This window comes from Periplaneta americana, chromosome 1 (genome assembly GCF_040183065.1).
Source record: "Periplaneta americana isolate PAMFEO1 chromosome 1, P.americana_PAMFEO1_priV1, whole genome shotgun sequence".
Classification (NCBI taxonomy): Eukaryota; Metazoa; Arthropoda; class Insecta; order Blattodea; family Blattidae; genus Periplaneta; species Periplaneta americana.
Window position 1 is genome coordinate 105,821,724 of NC_091117.1, and position 18,948 is coordinate 105,840,671.

The following is an 18,948-nucleotide window of genomic DNA, read 5'->3' on the forward strand; positions in this document are numbered from 1 at the left end:
GAGTCTAGTTCTGTTCAATAAAACCATTTCTAAGTAGAGTGTACTTAAAAGATTTTAGACTCCGATTTCCTGTGACAAGGAATTCCGGGAACGGGCTGTGTGTATTACAGTACAGTTAGACTACCAAAAAAATTACTTTATTCCACATTTTGGCAGTTAGGCTTGTTGAGACACATTTTGCCTTGCATAATAGTTTTTCATCTTTTTAAATAAATTATAAAAATTCCGTACCTGAGTAGGCCCTAATTGAAGTTGATTGCATTTTTAGTTTTGATTTGATTAGATGTATCGCGCTCCTGTTTCGAACATCTGTTCACTTATTGTTCGTGAGAGGAAAGATTCTGTATGGGCATTACTACATTTTATCTTAGAACAAAGTTCACCTGTTATTCAAAATTTGTAATAACTTAAGTTAGCCTGTATTGTTTGATTTATCGGCCTATTTGTGAGAACTGAAACGCATTTGTGACAAGACTGAAGGTAGACCTATGTCTCTTTTTCGATCTTACGATATTGCTTAGAAATTATGAACTATTTTGTAAGCATATTCTATTACGCCTAATTGAAAAGTTTGAAAATGTATAGCCTTGGCAAAAAGAGGTTGAATAGCCTATCAAAAGACACTAAAAATACTATAGGCCTATATATCTATGGGAAAAAAAGACGATAGCCATCTTAAATGTAACATGTTGAGTGGCCGATCAATGCCAGAATACGCCTACTTTCCCATTATACAGGGACATCATTTAATTTTTACTTCAATTTTTATTGTACCTGAGTTTTTGAATGTACTTCACTCCCACCCCTTCTACTAATGAAGTTCAACCGTCCTACACACAGATCCAAGACAGCTTATACAGACATAGTAGCCTTACGGTCATAGTAAACAGTACGTTCCAAAAATACGTTCGCGTTTTCCAGTGACGAAAGAGCTTTCAATATTGAATCATTTTCGCACAGGTACTGTCGTCCATTTGCCTACGTCGTATCCCGGTTTCCCCCACCAGCTTTTATTCGCCAGCTAGTGACTGGGCTGTCTTAGCTCTTTTCTGAGAACATTAATTTCTGTTAAGAATTGGACATCTACGTAATATTATACAACTGTTTAAAATAACTTAAATAAAAGGGCCTCGTTAAGTAATTAACTGTCACGTGATTTCCTCCCTTTCTACGACCCTACGACATAACCACTTGGACGGACAGTAGATAGTATGTCTGAGTAATTTTATCTTTTCGGATCGGGCAGAAGTGAAGATTGAATTTACAGTACGTAAGGTACTCTTTTATAGTGTAGGTAAAGAATTATTTCAACATGAGTTACTAGTACGAAGAACGAAACTGGTAATTGGAATTAAATATAATAGTATGTAGTGCGATAATATGCACATTAGAACTGAAGCCTGTATCGAAATGAACGGCCACCATTAAAAAAAATGTGTTTAAATATCCATATTATGATTATTTTTCAATTTAACTTCATTATCTATATTGTACGTTAATGTGCTGTAGACAGTATAATATACACTGCATAATGAATACGTTCACATGGACAGCCCAGTTCGTGAGTAAAAACACTCATTGTTAATACAGTACTGTATTTTGATTAAACAAAAACCGAATGAAAATGATCAAACTCAAAAGCGCAATATTTCCTAGTTTACGTAAATCGATGAACTACTTTTCTTCCCTCCTATACCTAGTAAAGTGATTTGTTTGTATATTACGCCAGTATCATCGAACTCCAGTCGTGGAAGGGGGTAGCAAAAGGCGTTGATCTAGAGATATAGGCAAGTTAATATTAAAAATGTTAGTAAAAATAAAATGATGTCCCTGTATAAAAATACTATCACGGTTTACTGTAATTCATGGTTTTCCATTTCATTATTACTTTACTGGTAGCCTATACCGGAAATTTAATACGTTTACATCTAATGACGATATTTAGACTAGTTCTGTGATCTATGGTAGCACTATAACCCTAGGCCAAAAATGAAATAGGTCTGCAAATGGAATACACCTACGGATGTTGGGTCATATCTCTGCCGGTGCGTGACCGTTCATTAAATTTCAAGTGTTTCATTTTGGTCGTGGACGTCAAGAATAGTCTACTAAAAAGTAAAACAAAAAAATATATATCTGGTTGCCTTCATTCCAATGATCTCATCGCTCCTTATTTAAGTTTAAGTTGAGAATTTAGACACACTTTTTACCAGAGATTAGTACAACCTCTTGCTATCTCTCTTACCCCTCTCCGTTACACATAGGCAGAGATATGATAAAAGATCAGTAAAAGTTAGAATTTTATTGTGGACCAAATTTGCCAGTAAAACATTTAGACTACACATTATCGTGGGTCATTATACCTGTTTCAATATTTACATGTGTCAAAATCATTCTGTCGAACATCTACTGTTCACAATAAAATATGTCAGGGGAAACGGGCCTTCTGCACTTGGGCACTTTGCAGCCGCGCCTACATCGAGCGCAATTCTCGTCCATTTTGAAATCTAGGCGATATAAAAGTAATTGCAATCGTCGCAGCATGCAGCCAATGAGGTGCGTGTTCCCACGTGGTTTTATGGTGTGGCAGGTTGGCGAGAGGCCCCGCCCCGCCCGGCCGGTGGCCCCGCCCCCGGTGACGGGTCGCCATACCTCGGCGGACCAATGGGAGCGCGCGGCCGCGCCGCGGATGCCGGGCCAGTCGAGCGCACGGCTCAGAAGCGATCGGACGTGAGGCATGTGACGCGTCCATGTTGTCCGGCGGCGCGACTCTGATGACGCCCGAGATGCACCACTTCCAGCAGGCCGCCCCTCAGCACTCGCCGCCGCCGGGGGCCAGCATGAGCCCGCTGCTGCCCAGCTTCGGCTTCACGCAGGAGCAGGTGGCCTGCGTGTGCGAGGTGCTGCAGCAGTCCGGCAACATCGAGCGCCTGGGCCGCTTCCTGTGGTCCCTGCCGGCCTGCGAGAAGCTGCACAAGAACGAGAGCGTCCTCAAGGCGAAGGCCATCGTGGCCTTCCACCGCGGCAACTTCAAGGAGCTGTACCGCATCCTGGAAAGCAACCAGTTCTCGGCGCACAACCACCCCAAGCTGCAGGCCCTCTGGCTCAAGGCGCACTACGTGGAGGCGGAGAAGCTGCGCGGGCGGCCCCTGGGCGCCGTGGGCAAGTACAGGGTGCGCCGGAAGTTCCCGCTGCCCAGGACCATCTGGGACGGCGAGGAGACCAGCTACTGCTTCAAGGAGAAGTCGCGCTCCGTGCTGAGGGACTGGTACACGCACAACCCTTACCCCAGCCCGCGGGAGAAGCGCGAGCTGGCCGAGGCCACGGGGCTCACCACCACGCAGGTGTCCAACTGGTTCAAGAACCGCCGCCAGCGGGACCGCGCCGCCGAGCAGAAGGACGGGTCAGTACTACCACATTAACCGGCCGTGTTGCGGAGGACGTAGTCCAGCGCTTCCGGACTCCACCTCCATAGTTCGGTAGCGCTGAGGTAGTTCCGGTGATTTCGAAAGTGAAAATCGTTGAATTTGTAAGGGATTTCTTGTGGAGATGTAGTTGATCGTATATGCAAGGCATAACAAAGGCCTAAACTAACCAAACCTAACCTGTCACAGATTCGTATTATGCAAGTTGTATAAGCGGAGTATGAAGGGAACTACCTCAGCATTAGTTTAGCCCAGAATGGGCAAGAAATCTCGTAGCACTGGCCAACAAGTTCCTCCACAACACGGTGTAAGTAATCAAAATCCGCAGTTCAGGTGGACCACGGTGTGAGCTTAATATCTCGTTCCGTTGAGACGTTCAGCCATGCATTTTTTACGTCCGTGGGCCTCTGTATTCTCATTACACTACTGATCTGTATTTATATGTGCTAAAATTATGTTCAATACTCACCAAAGTATTCCATTTATTGTTCATGGGTTTGACTCTGAATAACGCGACATTCTTAAGAATACCGCAGGTCCATTACGCAGAGCACTTCAAACTGAAGAACTATGAGCTCCATGAAGTTTATTTACCGTGACGAGTTTGCATTGTTATGTCAAGTTAGACTGCATTTTTCTCTTTTCTTTCCCGTATTTGCAATAGTAATTTAAAATATATGTAGGTGCTCTTTCATTTGTCATGGGCGACGGCGCATTCTCTAAATAGCATTCCGAAAATAGATTACTGTGTTTTCGACACATTGAGGAGAACGTTTTAAAAAAACTCTTTTGCAATTTAAAATAGTCTTGCAGTCAAGCTACGTGTGTGAACTGTTCCTCATAAACCACTCGAATTTTCAGGTCGATCTGGAACCGATTTTGACTTATTCTTGTGTTTTCCTTGGATGCTAATCATATAAATCTGCATGCAACGTAAATATCATTAAAGTAAACGGATTAATGTGGATTGCTTTTTTTTTTTTCATACAACGGAAACAGCTGGCGTTTCTTCCGCTAAACACGATGTACTTTGTGTCTAATTAACTGTCAATTTTTTTAATATTTTTTTTTTAATTTTTATATAGGCCTATTTTATTTTAAGAAACTAGCGCGCAGGTAGTTCTCGTGATTTCGGAAGTGAAAATCGTTGAATTCATAAGGGATTTTTTGTGGAGATGCAGTTAATCGTATAGGCATAACAAAAGCCTAAACTAAGCAAACCTAAGCTGCTACCACAGATTCGTAAATGCAAGGTGTAGGCCCTATAAGCAGAGTACGAAGGGAACCACCTCAGCGCTAGTTTAGCCTTATTTTATTAATGGGCATGTATTTTCCGAACACATTGGGGAATTTAATTTATCTATTCTTGTTTTGTCTACCTATGATATAATAAAGATACTTCAGACTTACAGCTGAAAATTCTGCGCAGTAGGCTATCATATTTATCAGCGCGTGGAAACGATATGTTGACGCCAGCATTGAAAATAAAACAGTAGGACTACATTGTGCAAGGTGGCACGTTGCCCCAGGCCAGGTTTAATCACCACCACCCGCTATACACGGGTTGTTAGCAACATGTTCCGCCTTTACATATCTTTTTAAAAGCCTGCAAGTTTCGGGGGAAAACTTGAAATAGACAGGCTACCAAAACCTGCTTATTTATGATCATGCAGTATTATCGAAGCTACACAATGACATCTCATTGGTGGATTATGAATACACAAAAAAACTTAAGAAAACTTTATCAAACTATAGATGGGAATTGATGAATTTGTAGAGTGTAGATAGGTTCAGCTTTCAGATAGATGTGTGATTGTTATTAAGGTTGTTTCAACAGTGCTCTTCCAGTAAGCCTAGAATGTCGTTACACATTAAACAGACTGTTTTCTTGTCATGATGTTGCCAACGTATAAGGGTGTTTATTAATACGTTACTTTGAAGGTGGAATGTAAAGAAATAGGCCTAACGGTGAATCTTCCATACCAAAGACTTGGTGCAAGGATAGTTCGTTTAACATGATTCTTAGATAATTGTAGTAATTATATTTAAATAGGCCTAATTAAAATACAATAATTTTTGCAATTCCTTTTATCATTAAATAACGAAACGAAAATCAGACGCCAGTCCCGTGTGGTGTGGAGAGATTTCGAAGTTTGGCCGAAATAACAGAATACTGTTTCAATGTAAAATGAGACTAATGTAAGCGGTTGCATAGGGTATGTAACAACGCATTTGCAATTGCTTTTATTTTAATTTTGTGAGTTGGGTCTTCTACTCTACAAGTGATGTTCATGCGGATTGCTGGAGTTTCAGTATGTAAATAAATGACTATCTAAAGCGCATTTCGTAAATGGGTAGATCTTAGTGCGATATCGAAAAATCCTTTGCCGCAAACAAATGAGCGCAGTTTCCTAGTCTGTTTCTGCGGCAGACAGAGGGGCGAACGAAGGAGGTAATCACATGTTGGCGTAATTTGCAGTTTGCCCTGCCCTGTCATCAGAACCCACTGAATTATACTTATTCATTAAATGAATTGATATAATGAAGGTGATTGATGACCGCATACACTGCCACTTCGGGGTGCGCGGTCTGTGTGTATATAGGCTACTAACTCATTTGCCCCGACTCCTGGCGTGTTTACACTAGCCCCAGAACAGGGGACGTGAGCCCGCATAACAATGCATTTTATCGTGCGGTCTTCCTTGGGAACATGTTAACCGTGCATCGCACCCAATTCTTACTTCTGTCATTCACTTAAAGGAAATCTGAGTTAGGCCGAATTACCTTCTACACAAATATATCGTGCTGCTCCAAGTCCGTAGAAAGAACCAGGTTGCCATACTAAATTACAATGTAGCAGCAAGCAAGAAAACTTACTATTATGTAAATGTAATTATATCTGAACAGAGCATTTTAGACGAATAGAGAAGGAGAAAGAAGGCGCGCAAATTCATCTGTGTATGTTGAGCGCATTCTGACCTCTTATTACAGTAGTACGCTGGCAGAGTTTTACTGTATTCTTAACGAAGTACGCAGAAGGAGGATAAGCCTTGCCGTAATGCTGCAAAATATCGTTTTCGTAAAATAGACTTTTCCACCACCTTTGGATTAGAAAGTTTTTCCGTTCTGCCGTCTGTTTGTAAAGCTGTTTCATGTTATTCATTTTTAGTAGACCTATCTAAGAAGCGATTAAACCGAGAATGGCAAGTGAAATTTTATTCTATTTAGGCCTAAATAATTAATAGATTTTTATTTTAGAAAACATGAAATGATAATATAGGCCTAAACGAAAATTTTATCTGACTAAATTTTCAATTGAAATCAGGCTATGATTATGTTTAGGCAACTGTCCGAAGACAGGTTTGAACCTCATAAGTGACACCAATAAGGCATCACTCATGAGGCAACTAAGCCAAGAGACGAGGTAAGGGGACCAGTTCCTTTCCCCTTGCATTGCATTCATCGCTGATTAGTAACATATTACACTTATCAGACTTCAGATGTAGGCCTATACAAACAATTGTTCTTGCTCTGACACATATCGTCAAGTGAGATGTAGGGTTCTGTCTGATAATAATATATTAGATGTACAAACTAACCTTTACGATAGTTCTATTTCCTTGCCGTAGGCTTTCTCAGAGTAGTTTGCTGCCACTTGTCATTCCGATTTCATCTCTGTTGCATTGTCTTTTTATCAAGATTTCTTCTCGGTTCTCTCTGTAGGACTGTAAACTGTGAGACAGCATTTCAGTCAACACTCTATAAATTATCTCTTACACTAGTAGATTGGTAGAATTTCTTTTCTTATTTCCGTAGTCATTTATTTATTTGTTATTGAACATATCACGCTAAGCCCAATTACAATGTTCAAGACTGACAGTTGATATAATTTATAAAACATAAACAAGGAAAAGGGAACAAACAAATGAAGAAGGCCTAATGGACGGATTTGATTATCCACCAAATAAATTTAATTTCGTTTGTAAAATAATTTCATATTATCACCGAAAATGTGATTAAGCGGTGTTTATTATCACCATATTTTGAAAATATGCCTGTGCATGCATAGCCTACATAGGGCCTACATAGGTGTAGGCTACATGCATGGACTCACATACTTAAACACACTCTTCTACATTCATACATAGGCCTACATAGTCTACATACGATCATACATACATACATACAATACATACATACTGTTTGTTATGTGATGAAGAGCGAGAAGTGAGGCGGCAAAGGGAAGAACGTTAGTAATAATTTTATTATATGTGAATGCTTATATTGTGTGACGCAGTAGCGATACTATTCATTTCATCAGTTTCTGGTCATTGCTCTTGTGCTTAGAAAGTGAGGAGCTAAGCTATGAATAATCAATTGTAATTATTACAATTCGTACTGCAGTATATTAAGCAATTATTAATATTTACTTCATCGAAATAATTTGTATCCTTTAATTTTCATACACATATTATTATTAATGTTTTCAGCATGAGTAATAACCTGTTACTGTGATGCTTATCTGTGTGACGTTTATAATAATCAGCAGCCACAATGAAGGTCACATTCCTTCCTCTCGTCTTTTCCTGGGTTACCATTAAATAGATCTACATACATACATATATAGGCCCTAAATACATACATACAGAGCCTGTCGTGGATTCGAATTTTCTGCCCGATGTCAATGTCACGTTGTTTTCTTAGGTGGGAACTCTGGGTCGTGCCGACCCCACTTTACGAGAGTTCTATTATTCTATTGTAAATCGAAAACCTCAAAACGTGCGATTCGTGTAGGCAAACTATTTTCAACAGGAGCCTGTAGGCCACATGTGGCCCGCGAAAGATAAGTTCCAGTCAGCAGAGCAAACATTGGTGAACAGAAAAAAAGCCCAATTCGGTGAAGTGACTATGCGAAATAATATTGTTTCGAGAATTATGGAGTAGATGGAAATCTTTAGAAATGTGTCCAAAAAATACATTTTATGGCCACAATTCACTTTGCAAACATTCTAATACCCTCACATAGAAATAGTATTTCTAAAGAAATAGGTAAAAGCAATGTTACTAAGATAAACCGAGATAGCTTTTAATTTGAAATGTACTATATGGCATTCATGGCTCAAAAGAACTTAAAAGTCGCTTCATGAAATCACTGTTTTAGGGGAAAAAAAAAGATGTGGATAATTTAACAAATTATAAGAGACTTCCGTTGTAAGGTTTGTCAATATTTGCGTCAACCACGATTGTGAATCAAGATTCTCTCACATAAGTTCGGTAGTAGCTATACCAAATTGTTACAGAAGCAGATTGTCAAACAGTCACTTTCTAGATGTTTTATTATTCACTGTCTGTCACACCCAATTTGCATAAAATCTCCTGTGAGCATCGCTGTCATTTCCTCCATTAAGATGGCCTTCAGTCAGTTAAATATAAAACAGTTGTAAAAATGTTTGTTAACAAAGTTATTACAAATAATGCAATTTTTCTCAAGCATTCGAGTAGGCCTACGAAATATTATTCACTCCTCTGGTCCGCGTCTGAACTCTAAAATTTCAATGTGGCCCTTAAAGAGACGTAATTGAAAACCGCTGGTGAAGGCCGTAAGATAGGCCTACATGGAAAAGCGTGTGTGTAGGGGAGTATGCAGATAAAAGCTAATTCGGAGAAGTGCAACACTGCAACAGCCAGCACACTCGTTCTTCGACTCAAGCCCGAGTCACAGTCAATATGAAACGCAGACTATTTAACAGAAAGAACTGAATAGTTTTTTCTTGACGTTTCCACGTATTTTGTGTGGTTTACACAGCAACGCCTCTTGTCTTCCGAAAGAGGTTTATTTTGTTCACTACTTAGCTAACAGACGGCTGATGACATACGCTATGAAGTGATGATTAAGAGTTATAGGGTGGAAAGGAAGAAAATTGTAGCTATTTTGTGATTGACACTATTCCGGCATTTGTTTAAAGAAAGTTATAAAACCATGAAAAACCTGGTAGAAACAGTAGGATTATTGTCAACGATTTAATCAGCTTGAAATTAAATCTAATAATTGCAAATAGGCTATTATTAAATTAATAAAATTGATTTTAAAATTAAAATTTTACTTTCCTTCAATATAACCCTTTACTGTTATCGTAAAATATTGCTATTGTTAACGCCATGATATATGTAGCCTATAATAAAATTAATCGATGTCAGAATAGATTGTCCAAACGGTCGAACTCCAGACTTTCTGAATACAATACAAGACTGCCATATGACCACGATACCACCGTCCTCGGTTACCGAATATTTTAACATGAGGCCAATGTACCTAATCTTATTAATATGTAGAGGATCTACACTGCTGTTTGATTTGCTTTTATTGGGTTTCAACGACGGCGAGTGAACTTTATGGTTAGGTCTATCTAACATCGATAGAATTGGTGGTGGTAGGCCTACTTACTTGGCAATATGAGGCCGGGCATTCGTCCTCATGAGATTACCTGAAATTCGCCGTAAAATTAGAGAAACCAACCCATTAAGAGCAAATGCCGGGTAACTTTCGGCGTTGGACCCTGGATTCATTTCGCTGGCATAATCATCAGATCATTCAGACGCTAGATAAGCTTAACCATAGCAGTTGATAAAGCGTCAGCCATTCAATTATAGACTGTATACACTAGATCTGTATATATTTATTTAAACACACTTCATACAGCATGGTGTAGCGAAAAGTCGCGAGTTCGTTTCTTGTTATAATCAATTTTTTTCTGTTCATATAATAATTCTTCCGGTTGCACCATTGTCATTTGATTCACTCATACTCTAACAAAAAAACAGTACCAGAGGTATTCCCTCAGGGACAAAGGCCACCAACACGTAAAAGAGACATCCCTACTGCTCCTCAGTGCCGATTATCTCCTGAGGCGGGACATCAAGAATCATTTGGGATCTGTAATGGGATAGTTTTGCCTACTATTAATATCGCTGATTGCTTCTGGGCTGCTTGCAGTTTTCTCAAGGTAGATAAGCTCTTGAAATTTGATAATAAGTGCAGTGCTGTACTTTCAGTGACTATAAATGTGTCCATTTATAAAAACATTCCAAAAAAGTATTTTGATGTCTACATCTTTTAGGTAAAACACTTTCTTGTTTTACGTGTTAATTGGGAGGCCGGAGGGAAAAAGACCTTTTGGGGAGGCCGAGACGTAGGTGGGAAGATAATATTAAAATGGATTTGAGGGAGGTGGGATATGATGGTAGAGATTGGATTAATCTTGCTCAGGATAGGGACCAATGGCGGGCTTATGTGAGGGCGGCAATGAACCTCCGGGTTCCTTAAAAGCCAGTAAGTAAGTAAGTAAGTATCTGAAAAGTTGCCAATAATTTTCTGTGTGAGTAACGTAATTCTTCTGTCATTTGATTTACAAAATTATTCTCCCTTCATAATCGAAACAGTTTGAAGTTATTCTGTTTTCTAAAAGGAAGTAAACGAGGAACAGCTTTCCGTTAACGCTTCATTATGAAAACAGAACTGGAGTAGGGTTACATAAAAACAGCACGTCTGGTTACTATGACAGATGCCCCGAGAGACGAAAACTGCATGTGTGAAATGATAAATTAAAATTTCACCCAGCTTGTTGGTCATTTTTCTGTTCCGAGTATGAAACCTTCCTTCGCGCAATTGTACAGTGTGTAGTGTTTTGTTGACGTACATCGTGTTGATAACCCGGTACACTGATCTCAATGTACTGCAGATATCGAGCCTAGTGCTCAGAAATAGCCTTGAGCGCTGTCCCGGTCTGTAATGCTGAGTTTCAATTATTTCTTTAAAAAATCCTTACTGTGAAATATGGATCTTCTGTAAAACTTCGCTTTCCCTATCCTTTCCCCTTCCGTCGACGCTGATTATTGCCATGTATGCCCCTGAAACCCCTGAACTTATCTTACTGATGGCATGATCTTTAAAACAAGAATGGGACGACTCGCCTCGTGACATGAATGTTTTTGTCGTCAGCCGGCGAGGAAAGTATTCTATTACTGAACACAGTCGTTGTACATATGAAGTTGCACAATTTAATTCGAATTACGTTTATTAAACGTGTTTTTGAATATTGTTTTTTATCAGCTGCCTCCAAGGATTGCTCCAATAGGCCAGTTGCCCTCACCTTCCTGGGAACAATCACTGGACATTGACAAGAAGAGGGACTTCCTGGTCGTCATGGTGCTATCCAACGTTTAAAACACAGAGCAAACGATATAGGCCTACATTCATTTCTAACGAGAGAGAGGAAATATTCTTCTCTCTTTCCGGGAATCGAACCATTATAGTGTTCACTAATGGATATATAACGACTTCTTATTTTTCATAATTATATGGGATAACTATTCACAAATTTGGGATGCACGATTCACAAATTTGTTTATACAATTTTCAATATAACACTCTTACTGTCTTAATATTCTAAAAAAATTGCAGAAGAAAACGTTTCCCCACCTCTCATTTAAAATGTGCTTAAATGAATTAACCACGATTGACGTTCATACAATTCCAAATACATCCATTTTACCCTTTTCATGACAAATTGTAGAACTATGTGAAATTTTACCAAATGCGAGTATATATATATATATATATATATATATATATATATATATATATATATCTTGATTACACACTTCTAACACATTGTGTCACTTAAGAATTTATTAATAATAACACTTTCTAGTGTTAAATGATAACTAAGTGGTAAATTATCTTGTGACTAGTTTAGATTTCGTGTCAGTCATCTTCAGAACTAGTGAAGGTCCTAGTTTCTAGACATAGAAACAAACATGGAAATGCTATATATATTCAACTTAAAAAAGCAAAAATCAAATACATTAGAACAGTACGAAACATACCTACACACACACAAAAACACACCCACAAAACATCCTCAGTTCACAACTAAATTGCACAACACAAACCCTATTTGACACCACATTACCAAAGACAAACGTAGCCCCCAGAAACACAATTTAACAAACCGGAAGAAGCAAGGACGTCACTAGTTCTGAGGATGACTGACATGAAGTTGAAAATAGTCCTAAAGTACTTTACCACTTAGTTTTTATTTTAACACTAGGAAGTTGTTATTATAACTAAATTCTTAAGCGAGTGTATAATTAATTAGGCAGGGATGTTTTCGAACAGATGGTAGCGGGACATCATGATAAAATTTAGCATAATGATGGAGTTAAGCCCGCGCTTTTAGAGTTGTGAGGCTCACCATGGACTGTAAATTTGCAGTTAACATTCATTATACTTATTTCTGACAACACATTCTGTACAACTCATTTAATAAGTTGGACGACCTTTATAAAGAGCATGGTTACCACAAGGATTGCATGTTACTAGGTAATCGTGAATAGGAGAGAGCATCATAAATATTTAGGCCTGTGCTTACTTCAACGATCAGAAAACCTCTTTACCTGTTTGAGTTTTGCAGGTTTAATTCACATGTGTGTCTAGTGGGGTGGAGGCAGAATGTTCATATCTGGCAAATACAAACTTTGAGTCAAAATTTGAATGTATATGGAGTACATTAGAAGCTCTTGGATTGGAGGCAGAATGTTCATATCTGACAGAAACAAATTGTGGATCCAAATTTTTCAATGCATCGGAAGCTCTAGGATTCGAGGCAGAATGTTCATATCTGACAGGAACAAACTTTGAGTCCTAATTTGAATATATACGGAGTAACCTACATTAGAAGATCTTGCGGTGAAGGCAGAATGTTCATATCTGACAGAAACAAACTTTGAGTCCTAATTTGAATATATACGGAGTAGCCTACATTAGAAGATCTTACGGTGAAGGCAGAATGTTCATATCTAACAGAAACAAAAGTTTGGGTCAAACTCTGAATGCATACGGAGTACATAGAAGCTCTTGGATTGGAGGCAGAATGTTTATATCTGACAGAAACAAACTTTGAGTTCTAATTTGAATATATACATTAGAAGATCTTGGGGTGAAAGAATGTTCATATCTGACAGAAGCAAACTTTGGATCCAAATTTGAATCTAGGTTATATAGAGTGCATAATAAGCTTATGAAATGGAGGCATATTTTTCATATCTGGTAGAAACAAATTTGGGGTCTAATTTTGTAAGTTATGTATACGCAATACATCAAAAGCTCTCGGCTCTGTGACTAGAGAGAGAAGAGCACAGTTCAAAGCAAAAGTGATTGAATTTTTCTTGGTTCCGAAGGCCAAAGTAATGTACAGATTATTTTTAATTAAATATGCTGGTGACCACATTAGCTTAGTCTCTTTCCATTGCCGAGACCATAGTGTGAACCTCTGTCTCCCTGTTCCCTCTCCTCCTTATTGACATGTGTAAGGAGAATTTATGGGCCAAATTAATGTGACATGTAAATAAAAGGCACTGTTTAAAGTATTCATACAAAGATGAATCTATGAATATGTACGTTTACCTCAGGTTTTATAACAAATATTAATCTTATTTCCTTTTCTCTGAAGCTACAGATTTAAGGAATGGAACGCCCTCCTCTTCCTTATTCTCCACATCCTCTTCCTCATCATTATAATCATCAACATCATCAGCCTCATCTAATCTTTACGAATTAGACTATTTATTCCATTTTCTCTTCACTAATGAAGAACATGAACTAACGCTGGACGTTGGCAAATGACGGAATTCTGGTACGTGGGCGGCATAACGCAAAAACCCCTTTTTAAGACGATACAGAAGAAACAAAAACAATAGAAATATATTCAGAAGAGGTAGTAAGGTAACGGTTGAGTTTACAACTGGGAATCAAATCCTAGTACGTTGAATTTGTAACTTGAGCCGGGGCAAATGAGGTTAAGAGCTCACTGATAACAAAGACGAGCTAGACGCTACGATCAGAGACAAGGTGGATGAGAATAAGGTCTTATTGGCAATAGGTTTGTTCCAGCACGGTGCAGACTCGATTCTGAATGGACTGCTCATGCGCAGTAGCTCAATGTGCGTTCCAACAAGACTTGAACTAGTTCAGAACCGATCCTGAACTCCCAGCTTTCTGTTCCATCGTGCTTTGGAAATTGGTTCTCGATTAAGAACAGGAACTCGGAATTTCATACTGCGCACGCATGCGCAGATAGTTTAATCTCAGGTTAAGGTTAAAACCGCTCTTGAAGCGATTCCAGACTGGGTAGGTTTAAAAAAAAGTGAATCATTAGTGATTTGGAAGTTGATATAAGATTTTGTGACGAATTAAGTCGGAAGAATATAATTTTGAGAAGTAACACAGAAGGCCGTGAAAGAACAGTTCAAGAAACGTTCTAACAATGTAAAATCCCGAATTAGTTCTCAGGACTTAGGTATTCAACTGGCGCATGTGTCGAAAGATGTTCGGTATTAGTTCGTAACGCATTCTGAATTGCTTGTTGGATCAAACCTAATGTATTAAGTACTAGCACAAGTCTGCTGCTACAACCAGAAACAAAGTAGATGAGGAAAAGACCTTATTGAAATGAATTAATTACACGCACAAGTCAGACGCTACAACCAGAGACAAGGTGGATGAGAATAAGGCTTTATTGAAATGTATTAATTGCTAGCACAAGTCAGACGCTACATCCAGAGACAGGATGGACCTTACTGAAATGTAGCACATGTCACACACTACAACCAGAGACAAGGTGGATGAGGATAAGATCTTACTGAAATGTATTAAATACTAGTACAAGTCAGACGCTACAACCAGAGCCAGCGTGAATGAGGACAAGTCCTTATTGACAATGTATTCATTACAAGTACAAGTCAGACGTTGACATCGCATCGGAGCCAGGGAGGATGAAAATAAGAGCTTATTGATGGCGTATTTACGTATTATTATTGTATTATACGGATGAATAAGACTTTACCACCAGAGCCATGAGAATAAGTGCTTAGGCTATTGATAGTATATGTACTACAAGTATGAATAAGACCACAAATGAGCATTAACTTAATACTTTTTAAGTGGTAGATCAGAATGCATTCAATTAATTATTTTGTTAATTGGAGTGACTGAGCCAACGTCGCGCGCCGTTGAGATAATAGCTGTCAATCACGTTACATATAGGATAAGTAATACTTACTATTTACATTTATAATTGATTCTCCAGCTCCAACTCGTTGCCTAGCGACGCACGTTGTTGTAATGAGCGACGGGTTCTTTCGTGTTTCAAGATGCCGGAGTAAGTCTAAGCCGTGAGATAGCAATATTCCCCTATGAGGTTGAGATGTTCCACACATCTTCAAATGAAGCACTCTCCACCCTGCTTTGATTAATTCATTACGAATCACAAAACGAGCTATCAATTATTCAAGAAGCGAATAGAGAGAAGGAATTAACATCAGAGTTCAAGTTGGAATGAGGTGTCGGATTCTGTTAAAATTCTTAACGACTGGTTGGCATGTCACTAGCATGGACGCTGGAAATGAAACTGGACGTCTACTACATCTATGTTTTTACTTATTTTTTGTTTTGTGAATGTGTGTTAGGAATGCTAATTGCATGATAAAGTTTGTGTGTTTGAACTTGAGTTATTTGTTCTGCATGAAGAATGGAACGGGAGGAGTGTGCTAACCGATCCAGTCTTAGCGCATTCATTCCCTTAATGACTTCTCACGAAACGGACTGGTATTCGGTCCCCGACAAGTCCTGTGGAATTTGTATTGACCAAGGAAGCAGAGTTAAGCTTTTTCTTTAATACTTTTGTTTCCTATTCCGTTCTGATTTCAGTTCCACTATTGCTTCAGTAGTGCTATCTATAGCAATACCACTATCGCATCTACAATTTAAAAGAGAAGTTAAGTAGGGAGTTGAACCTTTGCTCGCAGGTTGAGACAGGAAGCTTTGTGGCTCTTGGCTGTTGTAACTTGTGCAATGAAGCTAATAGAACTCTGCAGCCGGAAGGCCTGTGAATTAAATTCTAAATCTTTAATGTGATGTAAATGCTACGTGAATAGAGCCATTAATTCGACGTCAACTTTTGACATGAATGCTTTGCAGCGATATAAACATGTTTTAGTAACAAATATGAGTAAACCTGTCATAACTGCCTGCAGTAATTTCCCATTTGCTTCAGATGAAGTGACGAATGTCGGCATGTAGCCCAATAAGTTAATTTACAAAAATTTTTATTCCAGAATTGTCTCTGCAACTTCATAGACTTCGTTGAAGACTTTTTTTTTTACCAAAATCATGGGATAATTTCTTCACAATCGCCTACCGTTTTATTTTTTTGCTATCCTCAGCCTAGAGAAAGAATTATTTGGATTATTTCCATGATCCTAATCAGGAAATTTAACAAACATTGAAGCACAGAAAAAAGTTAAGGATGTCTTCTGCATAACTACTTTTAGCTATTATGTTATGTTGTTAATTGCCCATTCAGTATCCAGTAATTGAAGTTTTGAGACGAATATGATCCCACTTCACTTAGAATAGTATCCCCAACGATTTTCTTATACATAGATAATTTACTTCCTCAATTTAAATTTAATGAGAATGAAACGTTGGCCATCTGTTTATGAAAGAAGGATAATTCTTAAATTTAGTGACAGACAGTGCACTGTGGCGTACACAACATCGACTCGAGATCTGTTAATATAGCCAGTTCGGTAAGGTGTTCAGACAAACGAGAAAGTGAAGAATAAAGCCGACTTTTTTCGATTGCAATAGTTATTTAATGTGGTGTAATTACTGAACTTTTATCAATTTATGAACACAAAGGAGAAATGTGAGCTGCCGATGAACATTGTATTCAACATACTTTTCCCGATTTCACACTTCTGTTCGTCAGTCTGGAAAGTGAACTTAGCACACAGTTCATTAATGTAGACCAATCAGAAATAGCGTTTCTAAGTAGGCTAATGGTGCGCCGGAACACTGGAAATTATTATATTGAAACCTTAATTCTGTCAACATTTAGTGTATTACAAGGTAAAAGTTGTGACAGATACCATATTTAAAAAAAAAAAAATTGATCCTTCTCGTCTATACACGAGCGTAAATCTGGTTGAGGGAAAATTTCACTTTCTTAAAGCCCAGGTTTTGCAACGTTGCGTTGTGATAGAAGGCATCATGACTGGATTGTCGTTACGGAGTTGCGCGCTGGTTCGAGTCCTCAATGGAAAGGAATTTTTTCATGAAATTTCGGCTAGTGTATGGGATCGGTGTCCACCTAGCATCGTGATCAGTTTGGAGAGTTACGATACGTAACGAAATCCGGTTACGAGAACCAGCTGTAACGGGTGGGGGATCACCGTGTTAACCATGCGAAACCTCCGTTTTGTCGGATGATCGTTCACCTCTGCTGGGGAATATGTTCGTAAGGCCAGCAGTCAGCTGGTCGGTCTTGTCCCTTCATGGGCTGTTGTGACATAGTATTATTATTATTATTATTATTATTATTATTATTATTATTATTATTATTATTATTATTATTTACAGGTTTGCAGTGACCTATACAGAATCGGAAAGAACCTGCGACCTTTAGCAATTCACGTTTCCTAACAAGTCTAACTGATATAAACAAGACTTAAATTTCCATCCATTGCCTTACGTTGAGAAGAACATACACCTCCTCGATGAGAGTTCCCTGTGGCAAAGGAGAAGTTTAACTACAAGTTATCAGTACTAACTCTGATATGGCCGTGCCTATGTCGTAAGCGCTGGCGCGTTGGTCTTCCATCCAGACAGTTCCTGCTCGATTCCCTGCCAGATCGTGATGAAATTTGTGGTGGGCAAAGTAGACATTGCAGAATGTTTTTCTTAGGGCAATCCCGTTTCCAGCTACCATTTTTACAAACACTTTCCATCTTCTATTCATTTCATAAATCATGTACAATAGTAAACATTGGCTGGGTTGATGTCTTGAGGGTAGTACGGGTTTCCGATGCTGATATAAGAAGAACTTAGGACTCCGGTCCCTGGGGCTTGTCAGGTCTCGTCTGAAGATGGGACTTGGTTATGTCAGGGCTAAGGAAAGCTGGCCCACTTGTTTGCATCGGATTCATAACCTCTGTTACTTTTGTCAGTTCGCTGGTTGTTATATCCATGTTCTGTGATTTAGGCTTACCTTAGTCTGTTTTCTAGAATAAATTATTTTCCAGGAATTGTTCATAAGCTGAGTTTCAACAAGTCGGATCATGCCGCAGTCCAATCAACAGACGATCTTGTTCAATTTATTATAGAAATGTTGTGGTAGACGGAAAGACAATTCTAGTTATATGGGTAAGGGACCAAAATACAAGGAAGGATAAACGGAAAACACGAATAATAAAAAAAAACGCGTAGATAGTTTCTTTGTAATTTCACACTTTCGTTTTAGAACAGTGTTTTTCACCCTTTTCACCATTTGACACACTAAAGTTGTAATATAAAATCCCGCGGCACACTCATATAATTTTAACCAGTGGTTTCTAACGAGAAGTGATTTTTTAATAAAAACGTGTAAAATTATATTTTTTAAGGTTGATCCATAGTGACAATAAA

At 38.6% G+C, this 18,948-nt stretch overlaps 1 protein-coding gene across 2 annotated transcripts in view; it reads left to right on the top strand.

Moving 5' to 3' along the window:
* Positions 1–2,610: 2,610 nt before the first annotated feature.
* so (sine oculis) overlaps positions 2,611–18,948 on the top strand; it is a 319,228-nt gene continuing 302,890 nt past the window's right edge. The window contains exon 1 of one of the 2 annotated variants that reach the window (XM_069825346.1): positions 2,611–3,403. In XM_069825346.1, coding sequence (XP_069681447.1) covers positions 2,751–3,403 — 653 coding nt within the window. In that variant the 5' untranslated portion in view covers positions 2,611–2,750. The remainder of the gene's footprint in view (positions 3,404–18,948) is intronic. The other variant, XM_069825355.1, reaches the window with a different exon arrangement.